Source organism: Ciconia boyciana, chromosome 5 (assembly GCF_034638445.1).
Source record: "Ciconia boyciana chromosome 5, ASM3463844v1, whole genome shotgun sequence".
In the NCBI taxonomy this organism is placed as follows: domain Eukaryota; kingdom Metazoa; phylum Chordata; class Aves; order Ciconiiformes; family Ciconiidae; genus Ciconia; species Ciconia boyciana.
Window position 1 is genome coordinate 44,276,529 of NC_132938.1, and position 25,626 is coordinate 44,302,154.

Here is a 25,626-nt window from a genome sequence, read left to right on the forward strand (position 1 = left end):
AGTTGAGGAGAGAAAAGTAAATTTCCCATCCCATTATTTCATGTGTTATCTGCTACTGACTTCTGGGTTTGTGCCAAATTGATGGAGGAAAACATTTTAGTAAGATATGGAATGACTGTAGAAGGGAGTCACAGAAGATACAGGAAACAGGTTTAAGCCTTTCCCAGCACATCCCAAAGAAGTTTGCAGGATCTTTTTCCAGTTACAGATTTTGTAGCTAAGTAACTGCTTATGTTGAAAAATGCTTTGCATGCTGACAGCATAAAAGGTAATTCCTAACATCTTTCCTCAGTCTTGTGGTGAAGTTTTGAACACTTCCATATATTCATAGTATTTCTCATTTAAAGTGTCTAATGGTTTTATGCGAACTAATAATATTTTCAGTCTAATGCTTTGTTATTCTGTCTGTGACCAGCGGTTAGGAAAATTTTCCTGTCTACCTCTATTTCTATGAGACTGACCAAAAGCAGATGTAGTAAACTACTCAAGCCATTCATCCAGACATGTAATGTATTTTGCACACTTTACTACTAGATTTGTAAATTCCTCACAACTTAGTGACAGGCTACGTAAATTCATGAGCTACAAACTGCTGCATTATAAGTAAATGAGCTTTTCCCTTACAGGGCAAAGATAGCAATAATATCCCAAGTGGAAGTAATTAAAATGGGTTTCCTTCTCCATTTTGAATCACAATTATTTAGTTAGTCCTCTCAATATTCATACCTTTCTCTCTTTAAGAAAAAGCAGCATTTGCAGACAATGAAAGAAATGTTTATGTTTTGGAAATCTGTAAAGCAGCACATACATGACTCAGCATTGGTTTCATGTTATATAGTCAGATTTGTGACTTGTGATTTCTAAGCTCTGTTAAAGGGAGAAGAAACAATATAAAAGATGATGACATAACTTAGTTTGTCCTTAAGTATGGGACCTTATTTTATGTACGACTTGGACACAGCTTACTATCTACTTTAAGTATGTACTTGTCTAGAGAAACTAATACTATTCAGTTACCTTTTGCATGCATATATCAACTTCTGGGATATTGAAATGGAATTCACTCATTTTGGCACTTCAGTAAGGATGTGGCCTCTCCCCTAGCATCTAAGGGTATGCAATGGTCTGCAGACAGGGCTGCACAGTTTCACCTCAGATTTCACAGGTACCAAAGAGGATGGGGGAAACACTAGCCTTTGCTTTGTAAGTTCTGTGAAAAGGTGTAAAACATTGCAAATAATAAATTTTCAAACAGTGCTTACTTGTTTTTAATTTGTTACCCACAATGGAAGCACTGGGACCTGAGCAAGTATAGTGGCAAATTTAAAAATTATAACGAGGTGTATCAGTTGTCTCATTATCTGCTAGAGTGATTGGGTAATTTCTTACTAGTTATTTGCTAGAAGACAAAATGGCTTCCCTAAAAACTTGGAGAAGGTATTTGTCATTTAAACAAGATAGATCAGAGTCCCGGCCTGTAGGATACCTAAGGTAACATTTGTCAATAACTGGAATGAGATATCTTAAGGATTATAAAGGTATATTAACCACTAAAATCCAGCTATGGTACATCAGTGACCAAAATTTATTGTCAGATATTTGATGATCTTGGTGAAATGAGTTCAGTTATCTTGCTAAGATTCACAGTACACTTGCACATATTGCTTTTTTTTTCTTTATCTTTTCTGTTGATTAAAAAATTGCCGCCTTAAGCTTTTATCTAGGAACTTCCATGAGCATTTAACTATGTTCCCTTATACATCTGACAAACCTATTCTTGCCCAACAGCATCAGTAAAACATGTTAATGGCATGTGTCAGAAGATACAGCATTTGTCTGTGTATTATTAATTGCTTGATTGTATAAAAATTATGAAATACAATGACAAAAAAAAGACAGTGTATGTTACAAGTGCCCATACTGTTTTTCACAAGCAATTGTAGTGACTTTTTCTACAGTTTATTTTTGTTTGGCTCAGCATTATATATTTATGAGGTTTGCTGATTCATATGATCTTTTTAAGCTTCTCTATTACTGACCATATCTGTAAGTTCCATAATTGCAGTAGGGCCACTAGGAGCAAGAGGGCATAAAAATGCATTGAACTTGATGCTTTTTATTGATAAATTCAGGATGTAACTCTTGAGAAATCTTGAATCCCATCTTGAATCAAAGAGTAGTTTGCTTACATTATGAATAGCTTTAACAAAAATAACATCTACCAGGGTGTAGTTGTATAATGATTGGATTTCTGAACAAATCGATATATATGCATATAGATTTGTTTCACATTATTGTAACAATATGTATTTTTCTATTTTTACTGTCTTTACTGTCTGTGGACCTACCCAATTTGCAGTACTTTTTTTTTTTTTTTTTCCCTCCCCCTTCCATCTGGTACAAGCTAGATAGGCTTGACTATAATAAATATATATAAAAATAACCATCCAGTGTTAATATTCACAAAGAACATTGAATGAATAACTCTATCACTGGTTTAATTACAGATACTGAAGTGCAGCTTATGTCTTCACAGATTCTACGTTCAGGTATTTGTTGATTTTTAGAAGTCCTCAGCTTGTTTAAAAGGGATATTTTTCTCAAAAAAAAAAAATCATACGCATCATATAAAAATAGGTCCTAATTCTTTCAGCATAGCTTTTACTTCTTAAAATCTGTGCAGCACTCTTCTTAAACTGAGACCAATAATTTTAACTGCTTCCTTCTATTATGTTGCAAATACATTGTCCTTCGTAGACCTGTGGTTTTCCTTCCATCCCATGTTCTGTTGCTACATCTGTTCTTATTTGCTTTGTAATGATAATTATGCTGTAACGCCTCTCTCATAATCTTTTGTATTTCTTAATGTCTTCCATTTTGGACTGTTTTTACACTAGGGTGTTCTCTGTCTCTGTGGCAATGAGAGAGGCGGACCAGAACGCTGTTCTGAGCCATGGCATAAGAGAGTACCTGTTGGGAGAAACACACCAAAATCCTGTCCGTGCGAGTGGCGTGATACGGCAGACCTCATGATTATCTTTGTAATAAATTTTCTCCAGACTGAAAAACAAACAAAAGCAATGACAGCAGGAGTATAGTATCTGTTTTGTAACTGATTCCAGATTTTTCTCCTTGACATGCTAAACATACAAAAACTTTCAGCTTCCTGAAAGGAAGCTGATGAGTAGCACTTTTCTTTCCTCTTGCTGTCCTCAGATATGGTTGAAAAAACGTTTTCTAGAAATTGAGTAAGGGCCAAGGCCTTTGCAAATACCTTTCTAAACACTAAGTAGACCCTTAAAAGCAAGACTGTTTCTGTCTTTGTGCTCTCCATGTGTCCTTCACATCTTTCAGGGCTTCCGTCCTGAACACAATACAACAATTTTCATAGCTGCATTATAGGAAAAAAAAGGTGGGGGGAAGACATACACGTTACATGAGCTCCTGTCATTTGTGGAATAGTGCAACATTTGAAGCAGAAGGACATTTTTCTTCTTCAAATTTTTATTCATCACATTTAGTCCAAGTAGGCTGTTGAGCTAGTCTACCATCCACCCTTTTTTTTTTAATCTGCAGGGCTTCAAATACCATCAAAATTGATACCTTCAGTGATTGTTCTGATTCTTACTGGTGATTTATCTTGAATTGCTTTGGTTTATTCTTCATTCAACAAGAGCCCAGCATCAGGAATTATGAGACTAATGCTTGTAAAGGATGATAGATGTCTTCAGGATGTTGTAAAGAAAGAATGAGCTTTTCTCACTCAGTCTTAAATGAAGAAGTGAAGCTATGACTGATCTTTTCTGAAACGCATGCGTATTATAAAGTACAACGGCAATGTACATCAGCCATGTTTTTAGTGCTGTGGGAAGGTACTTCCTTCCTTCCTTCTACTGAAAGATACTTGCTGTGTCCCACTGTGAAGATTGTTTGACATGAAAGAGACTTAGAAATGTCAAATTCTGTCTTATCTCTGAATTTTTTTTCTTTCTATGGTTCTCCATGTCAGTCAAACTGACACTATTTTTGTGGAGTTCCCTTATATGTAGGGTTTGGGTTTGTATCATCCCCCCCCCCCCCCCGCCTTTCTGGTTATTGCTGACTTGCTAGTAGTTTGAAAAAAGACTGTTTCCTAAGTTGTATAGCATTGCTACAGTAGATTTAATTGATACTCAGTAAGCTGAATAAACTGCTGAATTTGGTATTTTTCTGTATCAGATACTGCTCTGGAGGGTTCTTCTAATGAAGTGTCTTAGAGAAAGATCCAGTTTGCCTCCCTTGAAAGTGGCACCCTGCATTTCTGCTGCAAGGCAAAAGTGTCATTATCTGATGCAGTACAACAAAAAAATTCTCTTGACTTTGTTTCTAAATATGTTCTGGAGTATGCTGAAAACCACTAAACAGTATTTTCTTGATCAACATGTTTCCCATATACATAATTTGAATCACTTTTGGTCAGAAAACTGTAAGTTTTCCCTATTTCAAAAACAGAAAATTGTTTTCAATATATTTCTTATTCTTGCTTCAAATAGTATCTTCAGTTCTGGATTTAGTGTATAAACCAATCAGTAAAATGCATCTATTTCCTAATTTTAAACTATGAATTGTATATCGCGTAGCCTGCAAAAATCTTAATGAAAGAACATAGATATCATATGGTCTTGCTCTTAAAAGTTTGGAAATGCCAAAATTAAAACTGCCTAGGTCTAGTTTCTGTCATGCATACTCTACAATCATTAATGGCATGGTCTTTAATAAATGTACATACATTATTTATTCATAAGACCCCGGTACCGTTCACTGCATATAATAAAATGAAACACTTTCCATTATTTTGTTCTATCTAGCTTGTTCAGTTTGCGACCCTAGTCTTTGATCTTCTCGCTCAAACCATTCTGAAGACAATGATGACTTCCTCTTGGATTTTTAAAAGATCTTGAGAACACAAAATGCTTTAAAAATTACTCATGTTCAGAATAAGAAGAAAGGTAAAGAAAATGAGGTGCCATTCTCCTCTATAGTAGCAGGAGGGATGAGATAAAGATCATGAGTGTATGCTCTTTAGAGTCATAACCTTTGATCTGAGCATTTGGCAGCCTATCTAGCATTTTTTATAACATTAACCATACTCAAAGGATGGCCTCTATTAGCTCTGAAGTACTGGAGCAGTGAATTTAGCACATGATCTAATTGGATTCTGGGCTTGACTTTAATGATATTGATTCATCATAGATTTGCATATAGAATTTCCTATTTTTTAAAAAAGCAGGCTGAGAACATCGTAGGAATTTGTATTTAATAGAGTATTGACACATTATTAATTTTAATGGACTTGTAGTTCTTAAAGTCATTTGAAAGCCCAGACTTGGTTAAAAACAAAGTTTCCATATCATGGTATTTTTTGGCATTTAGAAAATGCTTTTGTTTCGAAGTGGAATTAAGCTAGAAATTCAAAATTTCCTTTGACAAGAAATATATAAACCAGCTTCTTTTTAGTTCAGTATTTTTAATAACCAAAATGAACACTTCATGTGGCTCTTAGTGTTTGAGAGAAGACTAAACAGAAAGCAAGCTCTGTTTGAGTAGAGAAACCCCATTGTTATTTGGCGCGCCAGGTATGCATCATGTTCTGTAGAAGGAATTTTCAGTAGTATGGAGCTACCTTGAAATAATGAGGGAAAGTTGCCAATCAAGTTAAGCAAGGCATTTCTTTCAGTAAAAAGAACCTAACTGTCTTAACAGTCAAAATTCGTCAGGCTTGGTATGTTTCTAGAAAACATCTGTTTTGACAAATATCAATTTTCTACTAAAAAGCTAAACAAACAAGAAAAAATCCATGGAAATTCTCATCCAGTTTTGTGCTGACCTCTGCAACTTAGGCTACAGAGGTTACCATTCTCTATGTGAAACACATGGGTGAAACAGTTTGCTGCTCTTCACTATTTATTGAGAGATTGCGACCCAGAAATTTAGGATTGTTTTCCAGACTGTAAGGAAAACATTTGTGGGTTTGGTTATGTTTTTTTTACAATCCTGTTTCCTCCACAACTTAATTATTTCTTTACATTTCTTCAAACCTCTTCCGGTACCAGTCCTATTTCTACTGTTGTTGATTTCTCATTCTTCCTTTGCTTGTCTAGGCTTAATACCAGTCTTATCCAATCACTCTGAGATGCACATCTGAATTCTTTGTTTCTTTCAGCTAATTTCCACTTCCTTCTTATACCACCTCCTTCCAGTTCACTGATCAAAAAATCAGTCACTAATGTTGACTTCTTCCTTCTTCTTATTTTCCTTCATGTGGCAGTTCTACCCTACTCCTGCCTCCTGGCTTTATCTTCTCTCCTTTCCACTTACCAGTCCCATTCTACCCATTTGTCTCCTAATGTCTGTGTTCCCAAATCTTGGTTTCCAGAAACTGCTTTGTGACTCCTCTGTTTATTTACCTTATTCCAAACCCCTCTTTTTGTTTGGTGAGCTCCAAGCTTCTCATCTGTTCTACTTGTTCCTTTTGTCCCCAGTCATCAGTTACTTCTATTTTTTTTTCTCATGTCCCAGTATTAGAAACTGTTGTATACGCATATGCCAGTTCAACTATCCAAGCAGGAAACAGGTGAATAAAAAAAATAATAATACATTGCAAAAGGACAGTAGAAAAGAATTGTTCCTTTTCTTCAAATAATTGGAGTTAAGAGTATTGACATGCTGTAAATAGTCATCAATGTAGATGAATTTTAGTTGGAAGGTACTCCTGTGGGACCTATAGACCTATATTTAGCCTCCCACTCAAAGTTGGGGCTGTTGCAACACTGGATTGATTGGGTAAGCTGTGCATTTTTTTTCCAGTCAAATCTTGAAAACCACCAAGAACAAAGATGCCGTGATCTCCATGAGCAGCTTGTTCTGCTGCTGCACAACACTCCTGGTAAAGAAATTTTCCCTCATATCCAGCCTGAACTTCCCAAGCTGCGATGTATGACCTTTGCACCTTGTTTAAATTATTTGGCACTGCTGACAAGAGCTGGTAATTGCCTTTCAGGTGGTTGCAGGCAGCCATCCATTAGCCTTCTCATTCCCAGACTAAATAAATCCATCTCTCTCAAATTCTCCGGCTGTCCACTGTAACTCCCAGGCCATTTTCAACAGAGTTCAGTTGTTTTGCAGCCCATACCCCACATTCCTTCTTAGTTATTCCTTCCTAGGTTCAGAACTTTCCAGTTCTTACTGAACCTCTTTTTTTTTCTGCTGGGCAAACCCTCAAGTTACTGAGGTCTCTCTGGATTGAGCCTTTGCTATTTGTTGTGTCACCTGCTCCCACTAGTTCAGTTGTTTAGGGCATGCTCTGTGTTTGTCATCCAGGTTGTTACTGAATATGTTAAACAATACGATCCCCAGAAATGACTCGGGTGCTTTAGTCATTGGTGGGACACCAGTTAAATGCTAAGCTGTTGACCACCGATGTAATGAGTTTTCAGCCCACTTAACTGTCCAGCCTTTAATTCCCCAGCTTCCAAATGAACACACTATGGGAGACTACATCAAAAGCCTTAGTAAAATGAAGGTACGCTACACCCACCATTCTCCCCTTGTGCTCAAAACTTATTTCATTGTAAAGGCAGTCTGTCTGGTCAAGCACTGTAAATCCTTGGTAGATCTGCACTGAGTATTTATTCTTGTCTGTCATGTGCATGGAAAAGGACTCAAAGAGGACATTTTCCATTGACCTTTACAGGGACTGAGGTGAGGCTGCCTGGCCTGTAATTCCCTGCATCTGCCTTCTTACATTTTATTTTTTAAGATGCTAGCTTTTTTTCCAGTTCCTAGACATCTCCCTGATATGGTCCACCATTTTTCATAGATACAAACCATAGCCTTACAATCATACTGACCATCTCTTTCACCACACTTGTGTAAATTCCCTCCAGCCCCATAGAGGTGATCTGTTTTCTCTGTATAGTCTGTTACTGTTCTGCCACTCCTCCTCTTCTCCAGACTGTGGCATTGTATGCAGAGGTCAGGGAATAAGTTTTGCCCTTGTTACCAAGGGCTTGCACATTGGTGAAGAGGCACCTGAGGAAATGGAACACGGACCCTTCTGAACAGGCATGTGGAAGTCCCAGAGATGGCCTTCTCCCTCACGTATGTCATCTGTTTTCAGCTCTGTTAGACTACAGCTCCTGTAGGCTAACAAACCTGTTTTAAGGCCCTCCTCACAAGTTGAATCTTGACAGCATAAGAGGAGGGACATGGCCAAAACTTTTTGTATGTGTTTGTAGTGAAAAGATGGTTCGTTATTTTTTTATTTGTGATGAGAAATATGAGATGCACTTTTAAAGAAACAATGTTTAAATTTTATTGGGATTTAGAAGCTTATAGTGTTCATGCTTTGGTATTCATTCCTTCATTTTCAAAATGTTTTTCAGTATTTTCTCAGTATTTCTGAATATAAGCTTTAGTGAGCATTTGGTATTTCTTGGCAAATGATTCCAATACTGTGCTATTCAAACCTGCTGTTAGTAATGCTGCTAGTACCAAACAGACAGCCTCCACAGAAATCTTACTGAATGAGATCCGTGAAACAGAAAGAGAGGGCTGAAAAGTGGTGGCTCTTAGCCCAGCCTCATCAACGGTACTAGAAGCGTGAGGGAGCGGGATAAACATTGAGCGTGGTGAGCTGAGTGCCAGAGTTGCTGGAAGCAGCTATTGATTCTGGTTGTGGTTTGCCAGCGCCGTGGATCCAGGCCTCGGGCATGGCATGGCCCCGGGGTCTGGAGCGGCAGAGGAAGCTGACATCAGCCTCCCTGGAGGCTGGCACTGGGCGACAAACTAGCGTCCTTCCACCCATCACTCCAGCACCCCGCTCAAGGAGGCTAGGTGCCAAACAAGTAGGAAGAGACTTTTGCAGCAAGGCTTAATCTCGCCTGTAGGTGTTTAGCTCCTTCACTACCAGAGGAGCAATGCTGATATTACCTTGGTGGTGGCTCATTATTTTGGAGTTTGTTTTCTCATGTTGATTCTTTCACTCACTAAACTGATCTTTAAGATTACCTGATTCCCGGAAGTACTGGATGTGAAGTGCCGCTGCCTTCATCTGTGTCTGAGGTGCTTTATGCACTGAGCTACTTCTGATGATTTTGGCTAAACTAATTATATTTCTAATGGGAGACTTAATCTAGGGAAAAGGAGTCAAATCCAGCAGTAGTCACCTATCTATGCTAGCTTGTAAAAAATCTTCCAGACTTTGTTTTTTCTTAAGTCCGAGTAATAAATCTGATTGTTTTTTCTTTAAACCTTGGTTCACTAAAGAAGGGTTCCTGCTCTGTGCTTCTTTGGAGTGTTGGAAAGGAATCCTCAAAGGTGGCTTTATGGGAAGCATACCAGGTATCTCAGCTGGTGAGGAGAGGTGGATCCTGTTGAGAAGAAAGTATAGAGCCAAAAAAATTCACTAGACAAACAGTCCCCACCCTCCTGGAACTAGTTCTGCTCCTAGTTCTACTGCAGGTAGAACTGCATAGGTAGCTATGTGGCTTCACATAAGATAAGCGCATATTGTCCTACAGATTAAGCAACCGATTGAATACATCTGGGACAATTAGTAAAAAATGTGCACAGGAGCACATGGTCTGTCCAGGCTTCTTGCCCTTACAGATGTTTTGAGGCATACAAGATGCTGCAATAGTAAATATGCTGTTGGGGAGAGTGGTAGCTACCTTATTCCCTTGAGTTACCTTATTCCCCTTTATCCTGCAGTTAATTGGCTAAACTAATGCTCCACATTTATAAAACAGAGTGCTCACATGGCTTATGATAGATCAGATGTCTATGCAGCTCAGCAGAGATGAAAAGCAGCATCTGATAGGCAGGCGAGTATCCACATGCTGCTGAGGAGCATGTCTGTATCCTGGATGAGGATTCCAGACTGACGTAGATTTCGGGTTGAAGAATTTCACAGTACACAAGCATCATGCATTTTCATGGTGCATCATGATGGTACAACTTATACTTTCCCAGTTAAGGTTTATGTTTTGGGATAGTACTCTCCTTAGATGTGGTTGGAGTATCTTAGTTATTCTATGTATGCTGCCTGTGGTCCTCATTTATTTTGGGAAACTGCAGTGTTTAGGAGCAGTGGATTTCCCATATGATAGAAGCTTTGATGGTGTCTCATCCTTTTATTGCTGTAACACTTTTCCATGTGAACAGAAATTTAAGGCTCTACAGGATAATGCCAATCTTGCTGGCATTGGGCTGAAGGTCTTGGAGCAAGATATAAGTCGAAAAAAGATTTCTGCACACGGTGCTAACTTTCTTTTTCCAGCACTGGAAAGAGGTTGGGACAGAGGTATGAGGTGACAGCCCTACCACAGCTCTTTCAGTGAGACTTAGAATATAAATACACGTTGCGGAGTCACTGGGAAGGTTTGGTGCAGATGAATCAAACCCACTGCTATTGGAGAGGTGCAAAGATGTGAAGGGAGATACTTGGTGAGCTCAAGTCTGCTGCAGAAGTGGGCTTGAGGCAAGTGGAGGGCTGCAGTGTGGGACTGTTGGCTCAATTCAGTTGGCTTGTTGAAGTGGAGTCTGAAAATAGCATAGCTACCACATAGCAAAGACCTAGCCTAAAAGAGGTAAAGAGCTTTCGGATCAGATGAGAAGCAGATGTATGTACTTGAGATGCAGATATAAGAAATGGAATAGAAAACCCATTAAGAACTCCTTGAAATTAAAAACAGCAAAATAGTCTCATAGCTAATGGCAGCAAGGAAAAAATCTAAATCTAATACTGCAGGTTTTAAGTTATATTAGGGACCATGTGCAGCCTTGAAAGACTTTTGTTTCTGAAATTGTCAAAATGGGATTTCATGTCCATCTACAAATTGGAGTATGTAGCTCTTTGATAAAAACAAACCAACCCCTATGTAGGATTAGGGAGGCCAGCAGTAAAATGTATTTTTTGCATTATGATAAGTTGTATAAAATTTGACTGGAATTTTGTATGGGCAGATTTTAGTTTGGTGTTGAATAAAGTTCAAGGAATCTTGTATTTTTCCTGCTTTGGTAACTGTTAGAAGTATTGTTTCTTGAAAAGGCATTATATATGAAGCAGTACCTCACATTGAACAGTTGCCGATTTAGACTTTTCCCTAAATTGGTAGTTTGTAAGCCACACAATTAAGAATATCCCTGCTTTACAAACTGTGCTGTAGCAGTGTTATACTTGGATAAAATATAAAGATAATTATAAATTCAGAAAACTGCTTCAATTTCAGTGGATTCTCTGACATAAATTAGCTTTGATTTTAATATATAGGCTTTTAATGCATAGGCCGTACTACAGATAAAATGTGAACATGAAACAAGGGCTGCATTTGCTTTATCCATTTTTTCAGGTCAACCTTGGTCTGAAAATATTTGAGGAAACTGCCCTCCTTGCTCTAGGACACCTTCTGTTCTCTGAGTCAGACTTACCATATCTACCATGTATTGTTATATTTGTTAGCAATATATATTTCTGTTGGATAATAATTCAAATGATGTCAGCAATATATGGCAACTTCTACAGAAACTGTTGCAGAGGAGAGATCAATAAAATGATGTAACAAGTGCTCTACGCAAGAAAGAAAATTAATAGGATCATATTTTTGTATCTCTATTGAAAGCTGAAAACTTCTCCTGCGTAACTATGTTGTCAGATATGATTTTTTTCCAGTGAGCTTTTTTGTCTTAAATGTGTATTTCTTAAAACTCATGTAGCAACTGCTTTTTAAGAATGAGTGAAGAATTCATATAGAAGAATATGGAAGTCCAAAAAGAAGCAATAAATGTGTTCAAGGCAAAATACCCTTTTTTTTTTTTTTTAAGCTTTTCTGATTAAGCTGCTTTTGGTCATTTTGAATACTTTTCTTAAGGCTGTCAGATTTTCAGACTACATACATGATATGTTTTTAAGGTAAGCCATTTTCAGGAAAAATAAAAAATATTTATTAGTCTCAAAGTGCATATGTAATTGTAGCATGAACTTCAATTCTTAGAAACACTTCATCACTATGACCCTGACTGAGCATAATGCTTAAACATGCATAATTTTAAGGCATGGTTATTAAACTCATTGAAATCCATCATACATAGCTCTTATAAGTGCTTTATGTGTCTTTCAGACAGAGAGAGACTTGAAAGAATTACTGAAATTTCATGTAGTTTCACGTAGAGCAGTAAGGATGAATTTTCTATTTAAAATGCATGGATACCTTTAGCTAGAAAATGTTGAAAAAGTGGTATGGCTACTGTGACAAATTAGTGACTTTATTCTGTGTACTTTTACAACCTGCCCTTTAACATGCTCAGGACAAAGGCAAGGAAGCCACTGAAGAACATCAGAAGTCATAGGCTCTGTCCTGAGACATTGCCTTTTGCATTTATAGATTGTTAAAGGATAGTTTGGCTAGAGATGCTGTGATGCTACTCAGCCTTCACTGTAAACAGTGTATTTGTTCATTCTGTTTTTAATTTTATATTAAAATTATGAAAAATGAGGCTTTGTAAATTATATTATCATCTTGATGATAATTCTGGAGAGGATGTTGAACATTATAATAATCAAACACTTATTGACTGAAGACCAGGAAAGGTCTGAATGTAACAGGAAGCCAGGTTCTCATACACGTGATAGGTTAAATAGCTTTAGGAATATTTGTAAAATTGTGGAACTGCAATTTATTGAAGCAATTTCCTTACTTAATCTGAGAATCAATTAACTATTTTGTTTTGGTTTTAGAGGCACCTAAAGATTTTGTTTAACATATCCAGTGATGGACTTTAAGTAACAGGTGATTTGAAAAATTAACTCTTTAGGAAAATCAATATAGGTATATATGGTATATGGATATATATATTTTGGATTTAAGACAGAAAATTCCATGCAAACCATAATCCATTCAAACCATAGTACAATTCAAAAAGCCAAAAACACCCCTCCCCCACCCCCCAACCTAAAAATAAAATGACGGGGTAGGTATAATGGGGAGAAGAATACAGAACAAAATAGTGTTATTGTGTTGCATTTAGATGCGTAGTGCTGCTTGAATGCTCTGCACAATTCTAGTCATACCATACCAAAAAAATAGTCTTGGAAAAGATTCAGAGAAGGGTAACAAGAAAGGTGTGGACTGGCTTTGTAGACAGAAGTTAGCTAAGACTCTTACTTCTAGAAATGCCTGAGGAATGTTATATTTGGGATCTGTGAAGTTGTCTGCAGTGTAGAGATGAACAAGAATTGGTTTCTCCTGTGGCTGGTTTGAGGCCAACTTGAGAACGTGTAATTCATACAAGCTCCACTTCCACGTTCTTCCTTAAGCATAATGCATGATGCTTTGCCTTAGAAGGGATTTTGGTCTCGCTCAGGATGACTGCTCTTTTGTTCCAATAGCCTCATGTTCTAGTTATTCTAACTTTTCATCATTTGAATAATAAACATATTGTCTGAGTAGGCTCATTGTGGGTGAATCTTACTGGTTTAGTAGAAATGGAAAGAGAATTTACCACATTTATGTTTTTTCAAGAATTGAAAGTTTTGCCAATGTGGTGTGATTCATGGAACAGCATTGCATTAAAGCTCGCTCAAACCTGTTCAGAACACCACTGTAGGAATAACATCTCCATAGTTACTATTAGGAGGGTTATAATTGGAAAACACTGTCATAATTGTCATTTCTACTTATCCCTTGCATGATTTAAAAATAAATCATTTGATATGCCTGTCTATTTATTTACTTTCAAAAAAAATAGTAATTAAAAAGGCAAATAACATACACTGATTCATAGATTGTTAATCTGTGCAGCATCAGAGTAAAGGAATGCATAAGTGTTGGTACAGAGCTATGGTTCTATTCTGCACTTCCAGATTCTGTTAATTTCTTCCTCTTTCAAAGCACACATTCCCATAACAACATTTTTGCTAGTAAAACGTCATCAGTGAAATAAAGTTTAGTCTGCAACCACTTTTTTTTTTCCTCTTTGAGGTAAAACTGTTGAACTATTAAAACCCAAAGAGTGTTTTGTTCCTGTAAAGATGTGCTTGATCCTTGATAATTTTTAAGTTGTGATTATTTGGCTTTGACAACTGTATGAGACTCACATTTTACCAGTAGTTCAATTTTTTATAAATGGAGCTTTCTTTACAGTAGTCTTGGTGATCTTTTAGCAAGTGGGATGGAACTGGTGGATGTGACAATGCACCCACTGCAGTTTGTGAACCTTAATTTATGCAGACATTAAAATGTTGGGTACAGTCTCTTTAAAGTTTTGTTCTAGAGAATAGCAAGTTAATTTAAGACATAATAATAAATAATTCCAGTCATTTTTCTCGTCCACATATTATCTGAGGTGTGCAGATAAATTTATTTACGTCTCAGCTATGAATTCGTAATTTATTATTTTCTTAAAATCTTGAAAGCAATTTATTAAATTCAAGTTTTTCCTTCTTGAAATTGTAGCCTAATACAGCTGATGACATAATTAGGAGGATATTTTATGTTTAGGAAGATGATTTGTAGAAAATAGAACTAATTAGACTTATTTAATGACAGATCTTACTGATGCAGTTGAAAACTACATAGCAGAATATTTATTTTTCTAAAATTCATGTATGATTCTTTAAAATATAGTTGTATTTTATTGATGATGACTTTGGAGCTTTGGTTTTGAAAAATCATTAATGAAAAATTTAATTAACTTTTTCAATATCTTAGAATTTAAAGTACAGGAAAACCACTGTAACATTTTAAAAGCAATATTAGAAACATTACCTATATAAGTACTGTGAGAAATACTTTTTCTATTTTAAATGCTAGTAAGTACATTCTTTGAATAGCATTTTTACTTAATGAGTGCAAATGGCCTCTGAATTACACTGTTTATTCTGTATGAGTAATTTGTCCTATTATGATAACTGTAATCTTTTTCTCATTTGTTTTTTACTGCTTGCCTTTTCTAGGAAGTAGAGGTTGGTATACATCTTATGTCTTTCATGATTCTGTGAGTTTTCAATGTATACATTGATTCCTTACATTTTACTGAAAGTGGGTTGTTTTTCCCTCTCCAGGATGATTATTTTCGTACATGGAGTCCGGGTAAACCATTTGATCAAGGTAAGATTCTGCTGCTAGTTATTTGAATGGGATAAAAATTAAGTATTTATAATTGTGCTTCTGTTCTAGAATAGCTACAGAATTCTGTGAATTTGTGTCATTTTCTCCCTGGTTAAATGATTGATTTGAAGAGGGACAGAAATTCAGCCTAATCATAATTTTATATCTGTGATTTTTGCAAACTTTTATTGATTAGAGACAGAGACAGGAGCATTAGGAACCTCCAAAGTAGCCCTCATATAAACAAGTTAATGGGGTTTGGGAGGTGGGGTTTTTTTGTTTTATTTAAATATTTAAGTTAAGCAGTGTTGCGTTTTCAGTAGGACACTTGAAGAAAAACAGGCATGCAATCTGATACTTGTCTTTTGCAGTTATAAAAATTCATTAGAATGTTGATAGTCTCTTTGCAGTTAAAAAAATTCATTAGAATGTTGATAGTCTCTTTATATCTGGCTGATAGATGATCTAGGAAAACAGTTTTGGAAGTCTCTGTCATGTTCAAGTGATCTGTCTTGAGGCAAAACACAGATGGAGATTTGAGAATGGTACAGTACAACAGTTTCAGCCTTAGAATAACTGGAGCAAATGCAGCAAATTTTCACATTAAACATTCCCTCCCCAGGCATTGGAAGTTAATATTTACTGTCAGTATAATCCACTTCATGTATGTTGTTTCAAGGGTATGACTACCGTTGTGAAACTACTGAGAATCTTGATACAGTTTTTTTAATTACTACAAGGAGCATGTCAGAGACTTTGCCTTTTCTGATAATACCAATGGCACAAATGCAATGAAGAAACAGTGTAGGGGCTTGTATGCAAGAGACCGAGATAAAAATATGTTGCAAAAATAACCTTTACTCAATTTAAAGAACTTTCTCCATAATGGATACTGACTTTTAAGGGAGGTTTATAATGAATTGTATTTTATTACAACCACATCTCTTTCCACCATTTTCTATGCCTTTGTCACTTTAATTCAGGATTACTGTAGTAAACCTGTGAAAGGAAATGCCTTAATTTCTTAAATGAATGCACCTGGCTTGTTTTGCCTGTTTGTGGGAGAGAGGAGTAGAGGGAGGGGAAGAAAGTCACATTTACGTTATCACTATTCTGTGCATTGCGGTGACTTTCTTCTGGTTTGGTGGAAATTTATAAATGTTAATTTAGATCCATGGCAGCCCGAATATTTTAGAACCTGACAATTTCACAGACTGTGCACGTCTCCTCATTATATACTAACACATTAGGAAAATGTACTTGACTTTAGTCTTCTGATTCCTCGGAGAAAAAGATTCCTTTCTTTTGGTGAAGTACCTCATCTAAGAAGCAGGCTTATCACTTCACTGTGAAATACCTTTAGTCTATTCCTTTTCTTCTTTGCTTTTTGATAGAGGGGCATGCTCTGCAAATATGGTTTTAGTATGAGAACTGGAATACGTTATACTTTAATTAATGACTTATTGGTGGCAAAATCTTTTATCAGAAGATGTTGAATTGAATATGCTGTAAATTTTGCTGATTTTTTTTTTGTTATGGCATACTTGATATGTTTGGGGTTTTTGTTTGTTTGTTTTTTTCAATTGGCTGTTACTTTTTCAGAAGATATACTGAAATACTATTTTTTTCCACAAGATTTACACTTTTGCATACTCTGGCTTGTTCTACTACTCTGAGTTCTTTGGGGATCCTGATGTTAATGTTTGTAGAATACTTTTCTGAATTTACAAACAACTGAACTAAGAAAACATGTTAAGGTTATCTGTCTTACCTTGTTTGCAAAATGCATTGAGTATTGGGAAGTTAATATTTTAAAGCATGCCTACAGAGTTCAACTTTCTATTTTTATATCCTTGTTAACTGAAAATTAACATTGAAGGGTAAAATGCATTTGCTGAGTAGTTTTACCTACATTTTACTGTGTAATTTATAACTGAAAAACAAATAATGCTAGTTGGGAACACTTTTTAATAAGGTACACTGAAGTTTTATGGTTAAAAAATGTTCCCAGTGTCTTAATTTGTCAATCTATCATTTAAAGAATATCAGGTATTTTTACCTGCCAGTGCACTGCTTTTCAGTTTTCCTACAATAACTGCTATGGTCTTTGTACTGAATTTATCAATGATATTGAATTGAGCTGTATGTCAAAAGATTTACAGTTTCTCAATAAATTTTCTAGACTCTAATTGACATACAGATATTCTTTATTAATCAGAGACTTGCATGCTGCTGTTATTTTTTTGAAAGTCTGTAAATAACGTTACTGACTAGATCTGGGAGATATACTAAGAGATAAAAGAAGGTTTCCCAGTTAATATCTTGGTCTCCATGTTGTCAGAATTTGCTTCCTCTTACTTTTGGGTATAATGGGAAATGATTTTTTGAAACACAGCAAAATATTCCTGAGAATAAAATATAACTATGGAAGTATCATGTACTTGTTCATACATCTGAGTCTCTCTCATCAGATGGGAAAAGTGATCATGGGTGATATTTTGTGGGAGGAGCCATTCATACTTTAAAAGTGTGACAACCTTGCAAATGTTAGCTCCTTAGAAGTGAATGTAACGTTCATGATTTACTGAAGAAATCAGGTCTTTTATGATTCCCTATGTTATCCAGTAAAAGACATATAGCAGTGACAATCTCAGCACATTTTTTTTCCTCATAATATTTACGGAGATAGGAAAAACTGAGAGTTGGTAGACTATAAAGACTAAGTTTTAGGTGTACATTCTGATAATCTCTGTAAGTGTCGTTCCAGGGCTGTGCCATAAGTGCTGCTCCAGCACCATTCCACTTCAGTTGTGTACCACTTGAGTACTAAGTTTAAAACAAATAAGGTTCAACTATTAATTAGCTTTTTCACCTCAGTAACCTCATGTGGACTTACAGGTTTTTAATCTTTTTCTTTTCCTGAAGTGAACTATTCAAAAGAATAAATGGGGACATCACAAATGACTCACTGTTGTGTCCTGTGATCTGTTGGGGCTTGTTGCAAGCCAAGCAACCTGTGTTAGAGAATCTTTACGAGGTTTTCCCCTTCAGTCTTCTGGTTTTGGTTTGTACAGCAGCTACTCTCTCAAGTGAGAGCATTCCATAAAAAACATTATCCCAAATGAAAACATGAAACTCTTAAATGAAGACAAATTTTTAAAATGTAGAGATAAAGTTTCAGTAAGAGACTAAAATTGCTCACTAAAGATGATATTAAACAGGAGCAGTAACAGCTTCCCATGTCTGTTGTGTTAAAGTTTGTAATAATACTGCTGAAGATACAGGGAGATGAATTATTTGAGGACAGAAATAAATAATATCCTTAATTTATCTCTATCAGTGTTTTATTTAATTTCATTTTATTTGTTTTATCAATATCTGGCTTTTCAGAAACTTACCTATAAATCTGTGAAAGTGTGGAATAAGCAAGGAATCTTTTTGGCATTAAAAGATCTGAAGTCCAGGTCTACTAGACAGGGTATTTTTTTTTTATATTTTGTGAAAACAATGGATTATAGGAATTACTAGTGCTTTTACAGAAATATTTTTTCCTTTGCTGATTTAAATTATAGCAACTTTACATGATACTTTCCAAATAGATATTTGGAATTTTTAAAATCTAAATATGAACAAAATATGAAGACCTTTAAACTGCATAAACTCCAGCTGACTACATGTAATAGAGGTGGTGGTGGAATATTTACCTTTATGTCTGTGTTTTCAAACTGTTAATTGCCATTTAAAAAATGCTCAATCTCTGTTGTGCCCCTTTGTCTTTTAGGCTGTGGTGTAGGTACCTGATACACATGTAACTCCTTGTCAATATCACTAGTAGTCAGACAAACGGGTTCTCATTATTTACATTTATTATTTTGTGCATCCATATTCTGCTCAAAATCAGCAATATATGGGGACCTTTTCCAAATTATTTTTAGCCAACACCCATATTAATTTGCAGGTAGTATTTTTGAGGAACCAGTGCTTGCCATATAGGCATATCTTTGAGGTCTACACATAGTTGTTATTTTCCGAAGATTTATATGACTATTAAAGCCTTTTCTAAGATTTTCATAGATTTACTGTATATGGATAATATATCTTTATATTTTTTTCAAAATGCATCCTTAATCTGAACCCAAATCTTAATGCTAGTATTGTTGTAATATTTGAAAAGTCTGTGGTTCAAGGAATCAGTAGTTGTGCATATGATAATAAAATGAGTGTCTTATTAGTGTCTTAATTCGCTCTTCTATACTTTGGTGTATTTTGAAAGGCATTCTTATGTTAATATGATTTAAGTGTCAAAATTGCTCAAGTAGACAGATCTGTGTAATTCCATTGGTATTAATAAGAGTGGTTATATGGAAATACACATCCAAGCATTCCAGGAGGCTAGCCCTTACTATGAGAATGTATAGTGATATTTACTCCTGGGCTGCAAAATATAAGTTATTTTAAAAGATGGAAAAAATATTATGACTTGCATTGCAATCCACCGATGCCATTCCTTAAAGCAACATCTGACATTTGTCTAAAGACTACTTGTTTCCGTTGAACTCTCTTTTGCTTATATACATATAAGATAGAAAAATGTATTTAAATAAATGTTTTGACTATATATAATGTGCATTTACACACACATTAATGTTTAGGTATTTCTATAAATATCACAGTGTAAACTCTTAATAAACGATTGTGTGGGGCAGTATTATTGTCAGAATGAATCTGAATGTTGTATTAATCATATTTAGTTACTGCTAAAAGGCAAGTTTTGTCCTTTCAGTGGTTATAGAAACAAACAATTAGGATGGTTTGTGTTTTGGATTATTCAAAATTGAATATTTTACTAGCTTTAATGTATCTTTTATCAATGTTTTCTCAAATTAAAACAAACAAACAATACTTGCTAACACATTTTCTTCATATACCACTTTTACATCAGATAAAAATATACAGGATACTTTTGGTACATTTTTATTTTTAGACTACAGATGGTAGCAGAGCTTGAAGGGTGTAGCTATTGAATCAAATTGCATACCCAAAGACACTGGTGTAATTTTTTAAAGCGCAAAGAATGTTTTCCTTTGCTCAATAGAAATACCTTGGAGGAACAGTGGAGTATTTTCATGTAACGGAAAAAATATGAAATGACATTTCCATGGAGGATGAATACCCTGAAGGTGTAGTTGGTTTGTAGATATATTTATAAAATTTCTTGTAGACCATTCCACTGAATTATTTTTGGCTTTTGTAGTATCAGGTTATATTAGATGTCTGTTTACAGCAGAAATGTTCTAGATACCATCTTACAGCAGGAATAGATTTTGAAACAATTTCAAAGACTTATATTTTAGTTGAGTCTTTGCCTTTTAGCTCTTTGTGTTTGATCTACCTAGTTCTGTAATAATTTGAGTAACTAAGGATATGCAAATACATGCAAACACATCTATAATTTGTGAATACATTTCTGTACTGTGAACTGAAACCATTTAGAGTCATATGCAATAGAATAATTTGATTCACTCATTTTCAAGCCCTGGGAAGTCATAAGGGAGTTTAATGAAGATCCATTAGTTGAAGACTGTGAAAACAGTAATGTAGATTTAACTTTGCTACATTTGATATATGCGCTCATGATCTAGTTTTTATAGTAAAACTATTGATGTTTTAAAACTAGAAATATATATCTATCACTTTCAAGATAAGTTGCAGTACTTTGTAATTAAAATACATCACATACCACTTTAAATGTAGTTTAGTCTTAATAGTAAATAAGCACGAAATATGTTTAACAGCTTTTCAGTTCTATTCTTTTTGAAATTCATAGTGTCTTCTACAAAGACGCCATTTCTTTATCTGAGCCAACATTTTAACCTGGTGAACAGTTTCCAGCTTCAGGTATTTAGATATCATTAGGAATCCTGTTCACCAAGAAAATACACCAAATTCTGTGTTAAATAGATTCTCACTGCTTGTTATTACTTTCAGCCAGCCCTTGCCTGAAAAGATCTTTTGTAGTTGTCTGAGGAATGCTTTAATAGTGCTTTTTCTTCATTATCTGATGCTGTGCTTTAGTGGTTCTTTATTATTTCTCTTTTATAAATTTCTCTACTGTGGTAACACCACGAAAGTGCCTTGTCCTATACGGTTCACAGTCTTGGCTCCTAACTCGGATTCACTGGGTAGTATGCACCTGTTTTTCTAGTTGTGGATCTCAAATTGTTTCAGTATTTATTTCTGTAGAATCATTGAATGGATTCTAAATTCTTACACCTATTTTAAGAAAGGCTATATAAAGGATTTTTAGTGAGGCTAAACCCAGCCTGTAATATGAGATTTTTCTTGCCTTCAGTAGCAGTTTACCCCCTTGTTCCTGCTCCCCTGCCACCGTTACTTTATGCCCTGATGTTAAGGTCTGTAGAGTCACCAAATCTGGAATTGCCATAAGATAAATTAAAAAGTTGAATTTTTGTTTGTTTGTTTTTAACCCAGCTGAATCATGGATTCAGGTAGCCATTCAGACCCACAGACAGTAATGTCAGAAAAGCGGACATGTGGCACAGGGCTACAGTCACTGGCTAGAGGTAGGTGCCAGACCTTAAGCTGGCAGCACGCTGAGCAAAGGGTATGTGGAACTGTTTCTTTGCATTTCAAACCTGCTAAACTTTAGTCTTGCAAACCTCTCCATTTTTAAAGTCCTTCTACTTCTGTCTACTGTGCTGGGATGTCCCAGCTAACTGTCTGGAGTCACGGGTGCCATTGATCCCCGAGGACTGTGTGCCTGAAAATGTTTTAGTGTATACTAGGGCTGCTGCTTCTTTACAGGCTCACTTAATGGCCTAATGAACTTTCTTATGTTTGCCATAGGAATTTAATAAGAAAGCTGTTGAAATAGCTGATAGAGGTAGTTATTAAGAATATGAAATCTGAAATCAAACATTACTGTTTAGTGGTGAGGGGAAAAAGAAATATCTTAATAAATCCCTTTAAAAAAACCAACCAAAGAATGTAAAGAACAAAAAAGGCTCTACATAGTTTTTCTTGAACTTGAATAGAAGAATGACAGTTCTTAAAGCACATTTTAAATGTTAGAAGTTGCCTTTTTGACCCATTTTTTATTTAACCACCTTATATTTAAAAACCTGTTTTCTTATTTAAGTTGTTTTCTTAACTAAGGTGTTTCTTGTCTGTTTCTGTAATCCTGTTTATTTCTGGTTGACGTATACATAACTCGTTACTAATTTTTAATTTGCAGCATGTAAGGAACATACATCCCAGGACAAATAAGATGCAGGATGGCATTGGCATGTAAAATTCCTGTTAGTAACCTCTGCATTGTTCTTGCATTTTGATGGACAAGATTGTGAGAGAACGATAGGATTTCAGGATTGTGCCTGAAGTTCTTATGTAATTAACAGAAATTGTGCTCTTATTTATCATTTGTGACACTTTAAGAAACCACTTGACCTCTAATGTCAGAATCTGCATGGCCAGCAGTAAACAAAAACAATTTTATTATTTGGACCTTGAATATATTAGATTTGAGAATTGGTGAGACTGACTAAGGGGCAGATCTGGGTTACGTTTTTATTATTATCTCCCCCCCCCCCGAGAGAGTGTGTGTTAAGTGCTTTAAATAAGAATGAAAAAGAAAGGAAGAATATACTTCTGGAACATTAACTCTGCTTTTATATACTACATAATATGCAATTAAATATATTCAGGTTTTGTTTTTTATTTAGCTAGGTCTCATTTTACATGAGACTTTCTCCCTGTAAGTAATCTCCAAGTCACAGGTTTTAAACTAACATTTCATTCATAAAAATGTGTTCATGGATGGAAACAAATGATTGCCTCAAGTATTGAAACATATGCTGTGAAATGGATAGGTATGCCCTTAAAAATTTCAAAACAGGACTTAGCCAAAACTGGAAAAAATATCTGTAGGTCAGATAAAAGATGAATATGGGTACTATAAAAAATATTTGTGGTAGTAATAAACCCAGGTTGTTAGTAAAATGCTCACTGGTATTCATTAGACACTTTTCTGTATTTATCTGCTAATACAAAATACAAGTCTAAGCTGTCAAATTGTTATATTGAGTTAAGGTGCCTTTTGGAGAGAAAGGCCAGGTTTGGCTGTGGAATGCTCTTGTCTGAATTATTGCACGCTCTGCTGCTCTGAAGTCACCGCGCTTGACTACTTCTCTCCAGTGTTCCTTCTGAGTTACTCTCAGCTCCATCCTGTCCACGGACAGGGAATACACAACTTCTTCCTTTTCTGTGCTATGTCAGGTGTTGATAGCTGTGAGTCAGGACACAGGTGCATACTCAAAAGTGACTGAAATTGTAGATTTCTTTTTTACAAGCTAGTAACTGCAGAACACCTGTAGTTCTGCCTGTATTTCCAAACTACAGGATTCTCTCAATCTGGAGACCAGAAGTGTTTCATGCAAACATAAATCTAGTGATCCAAGAGAAACCCTGGAAGGAACATTACAATGTGAATTTTTAATGGAGTATGTCTAATTTCTTTACATTTATAATTTTACAGAAGGTAAATTCTTACCCCCCCCCGCCAATGGCCACTTAAATTTACTTGGAACTTTTACAGGTTTAGTATATTTGTGGTTGTTAGCTTGTAACAGTGAAATATCTTTAAATATTAGAAAACTGAAGCATTTGAGGTTTGCCTTTAATTTCAGTATTTTAAGCTCAAAGAACTTTTCATAGATGGTTTGTCTGAGCCAGGATGTATACAAAAGCTTAACTGACTCAAAAATTAATGTGCTCTGTATATTGTGATGCAAGATGTGATTTCAGCTTTTGTGACTTCTTTACAGAACTTATTTTATGGGGAGATCTTCATTCAGTTTTATCACACTTCCTGATTATTTTTGTTATGCTAGACTTCTTCAAAATACATATATATGTATATTGCTGATGTATTAGATACTTTATGTGAATAGTCTACTGGATTCTGTTTTAATTGGTTTCAAAAATTTAAAAGGTGAAGAGTATTACAGTAAAAAAAATTTCTGATTAAAATGCCCTCTATTATAACATAAAAATACATAATGAAATACAGAAATTGACCGGTTCTCCAAGAGACTGGAATAATTAAAACATCTTATAACATGTTGTTTTGCAAGAGTAATCATCTTGGTATGTGAGATAATAGGTGGGAAAGTTTCAAGAAGATGCCTTTCTGCTGTTACAGGTATGCAGATGTTTCTTTCCCCTGGTTGTCTGAGTTGGAGAACCCAGAAGTCAGTCCTGGCACAGCCAGCATGTCTCTAAATTATGATTTAGTGTATTTAGGAAAAGATAATATAATGCTTAACTGTTTGCTAGTGATATATTACTATTGTGAACTTTCAGGTAGTCTTAAGGTGTTGTTTATTTCTGCCAAATCAAGGAAGTGGACATTGTGATTTAAAAAAAGAAGTGCTTCACTAAAGCTGCTGAAATCTTAAAGGATGCCAGCCAAGTATGCACATGCATTTCTACTAGTCATAGCTGGTTTGGATATTTTTGCAGAATATTTGAGAATTTCTTCTTATGTATAGAAGAAACTGGATATAATTAATTTTGTTAAGTCTGAGCCCAAAGTAACTCTGTTCTTTGGCAATTTAAATAAATAGGATCTTTCCTGAATTTGCAGAGATAAAAGTAAGGGTGGCATTTGACTTTTACTTAGTGGATTTTCTCATTTACATAAACTTTTGAGCTATGGGTAAGCTATTCTCTTGTAAACTTTCAAGGAATACCCAAAAGAGAAAACAGAAAATTATGGGAATGTTTTTGAAGCAGAGCTCACAGATTTTTGTGAAGGGGAGAACTTCTTATAATTTAGAAATTACAAAACCATTACTGCTGACCACTGAGAAAAGAAAAATGCAGTCACTTCAGGATGTGGGCCTGGGCAAAGATTGTCAAAAGTAACTAAGGATTTTGGGGTGCCTTACCTCTAGAGGGCCAAAAAAGTGTGTGTGGTTTCTGTTTTGTTTTGGTTTTATTTTTGGTGGGGGTCTTTTTGTTTTGTTTTTTTTTTTTTTAAATTTTACTACTAATCATAGGAGTAGACTGCTCAAATGCCTTTTGAAAATATGAAGGTAAGCACCCGATGTTTGAGAAATTTGGAGTCAGTAATTGCTCCTAAAATCTTGATAGGAAAGTTTTAGATTTTATATTTCCCCCACTCACCCAGCCATGCTCACACCCTTGCCTGAAACCTGAGTAAATATGTAGGATTAAGTATAACCTTCATTCAGGTAAAAACTCTATTAGGAAAACTACAGCCTATAGTAGTGTAGTATCTATTAATTTCTAAAGATTTCAGGTGAGAGTTTGATAGTAAAGATACCAAAAGATTTAATAAGCATCAGTATATAAAAAGTTGCAACATCTCTGTTTCATAGATGAGAAATCTAATGCACATTGGTTACCGCAATGCTAAAAGATGGCGGAGTGCATCAGT

The 25,626-nt window shown here is 35.4% G+C and overlaps 1 protein-coding gene across 1 annotated transcript in view; it reads left to right on the forward strand.

Moving 5' to 3' along the window:
* The window catches only part of SPOCK3 (SPARC (osteonectin), cwcv and kazal like domains proteoglycan 3), a 233,942-nt gene that overhangs the window by 70,396 nt on the left and 137,920 nt on the right, over positions 1-25,626 (forward strand). Inside the window, exon 3 of the mRNA XM_072861612.1 lies at positions 15,101-15,146. Within this exon, the coding sequence (XP_072717713.1) occupies positions 15,101-15,146 (46 nt within the window). The remainder of the gene's footprint in view (positions 1-15,100; positions 15,147-25,626) is intronic.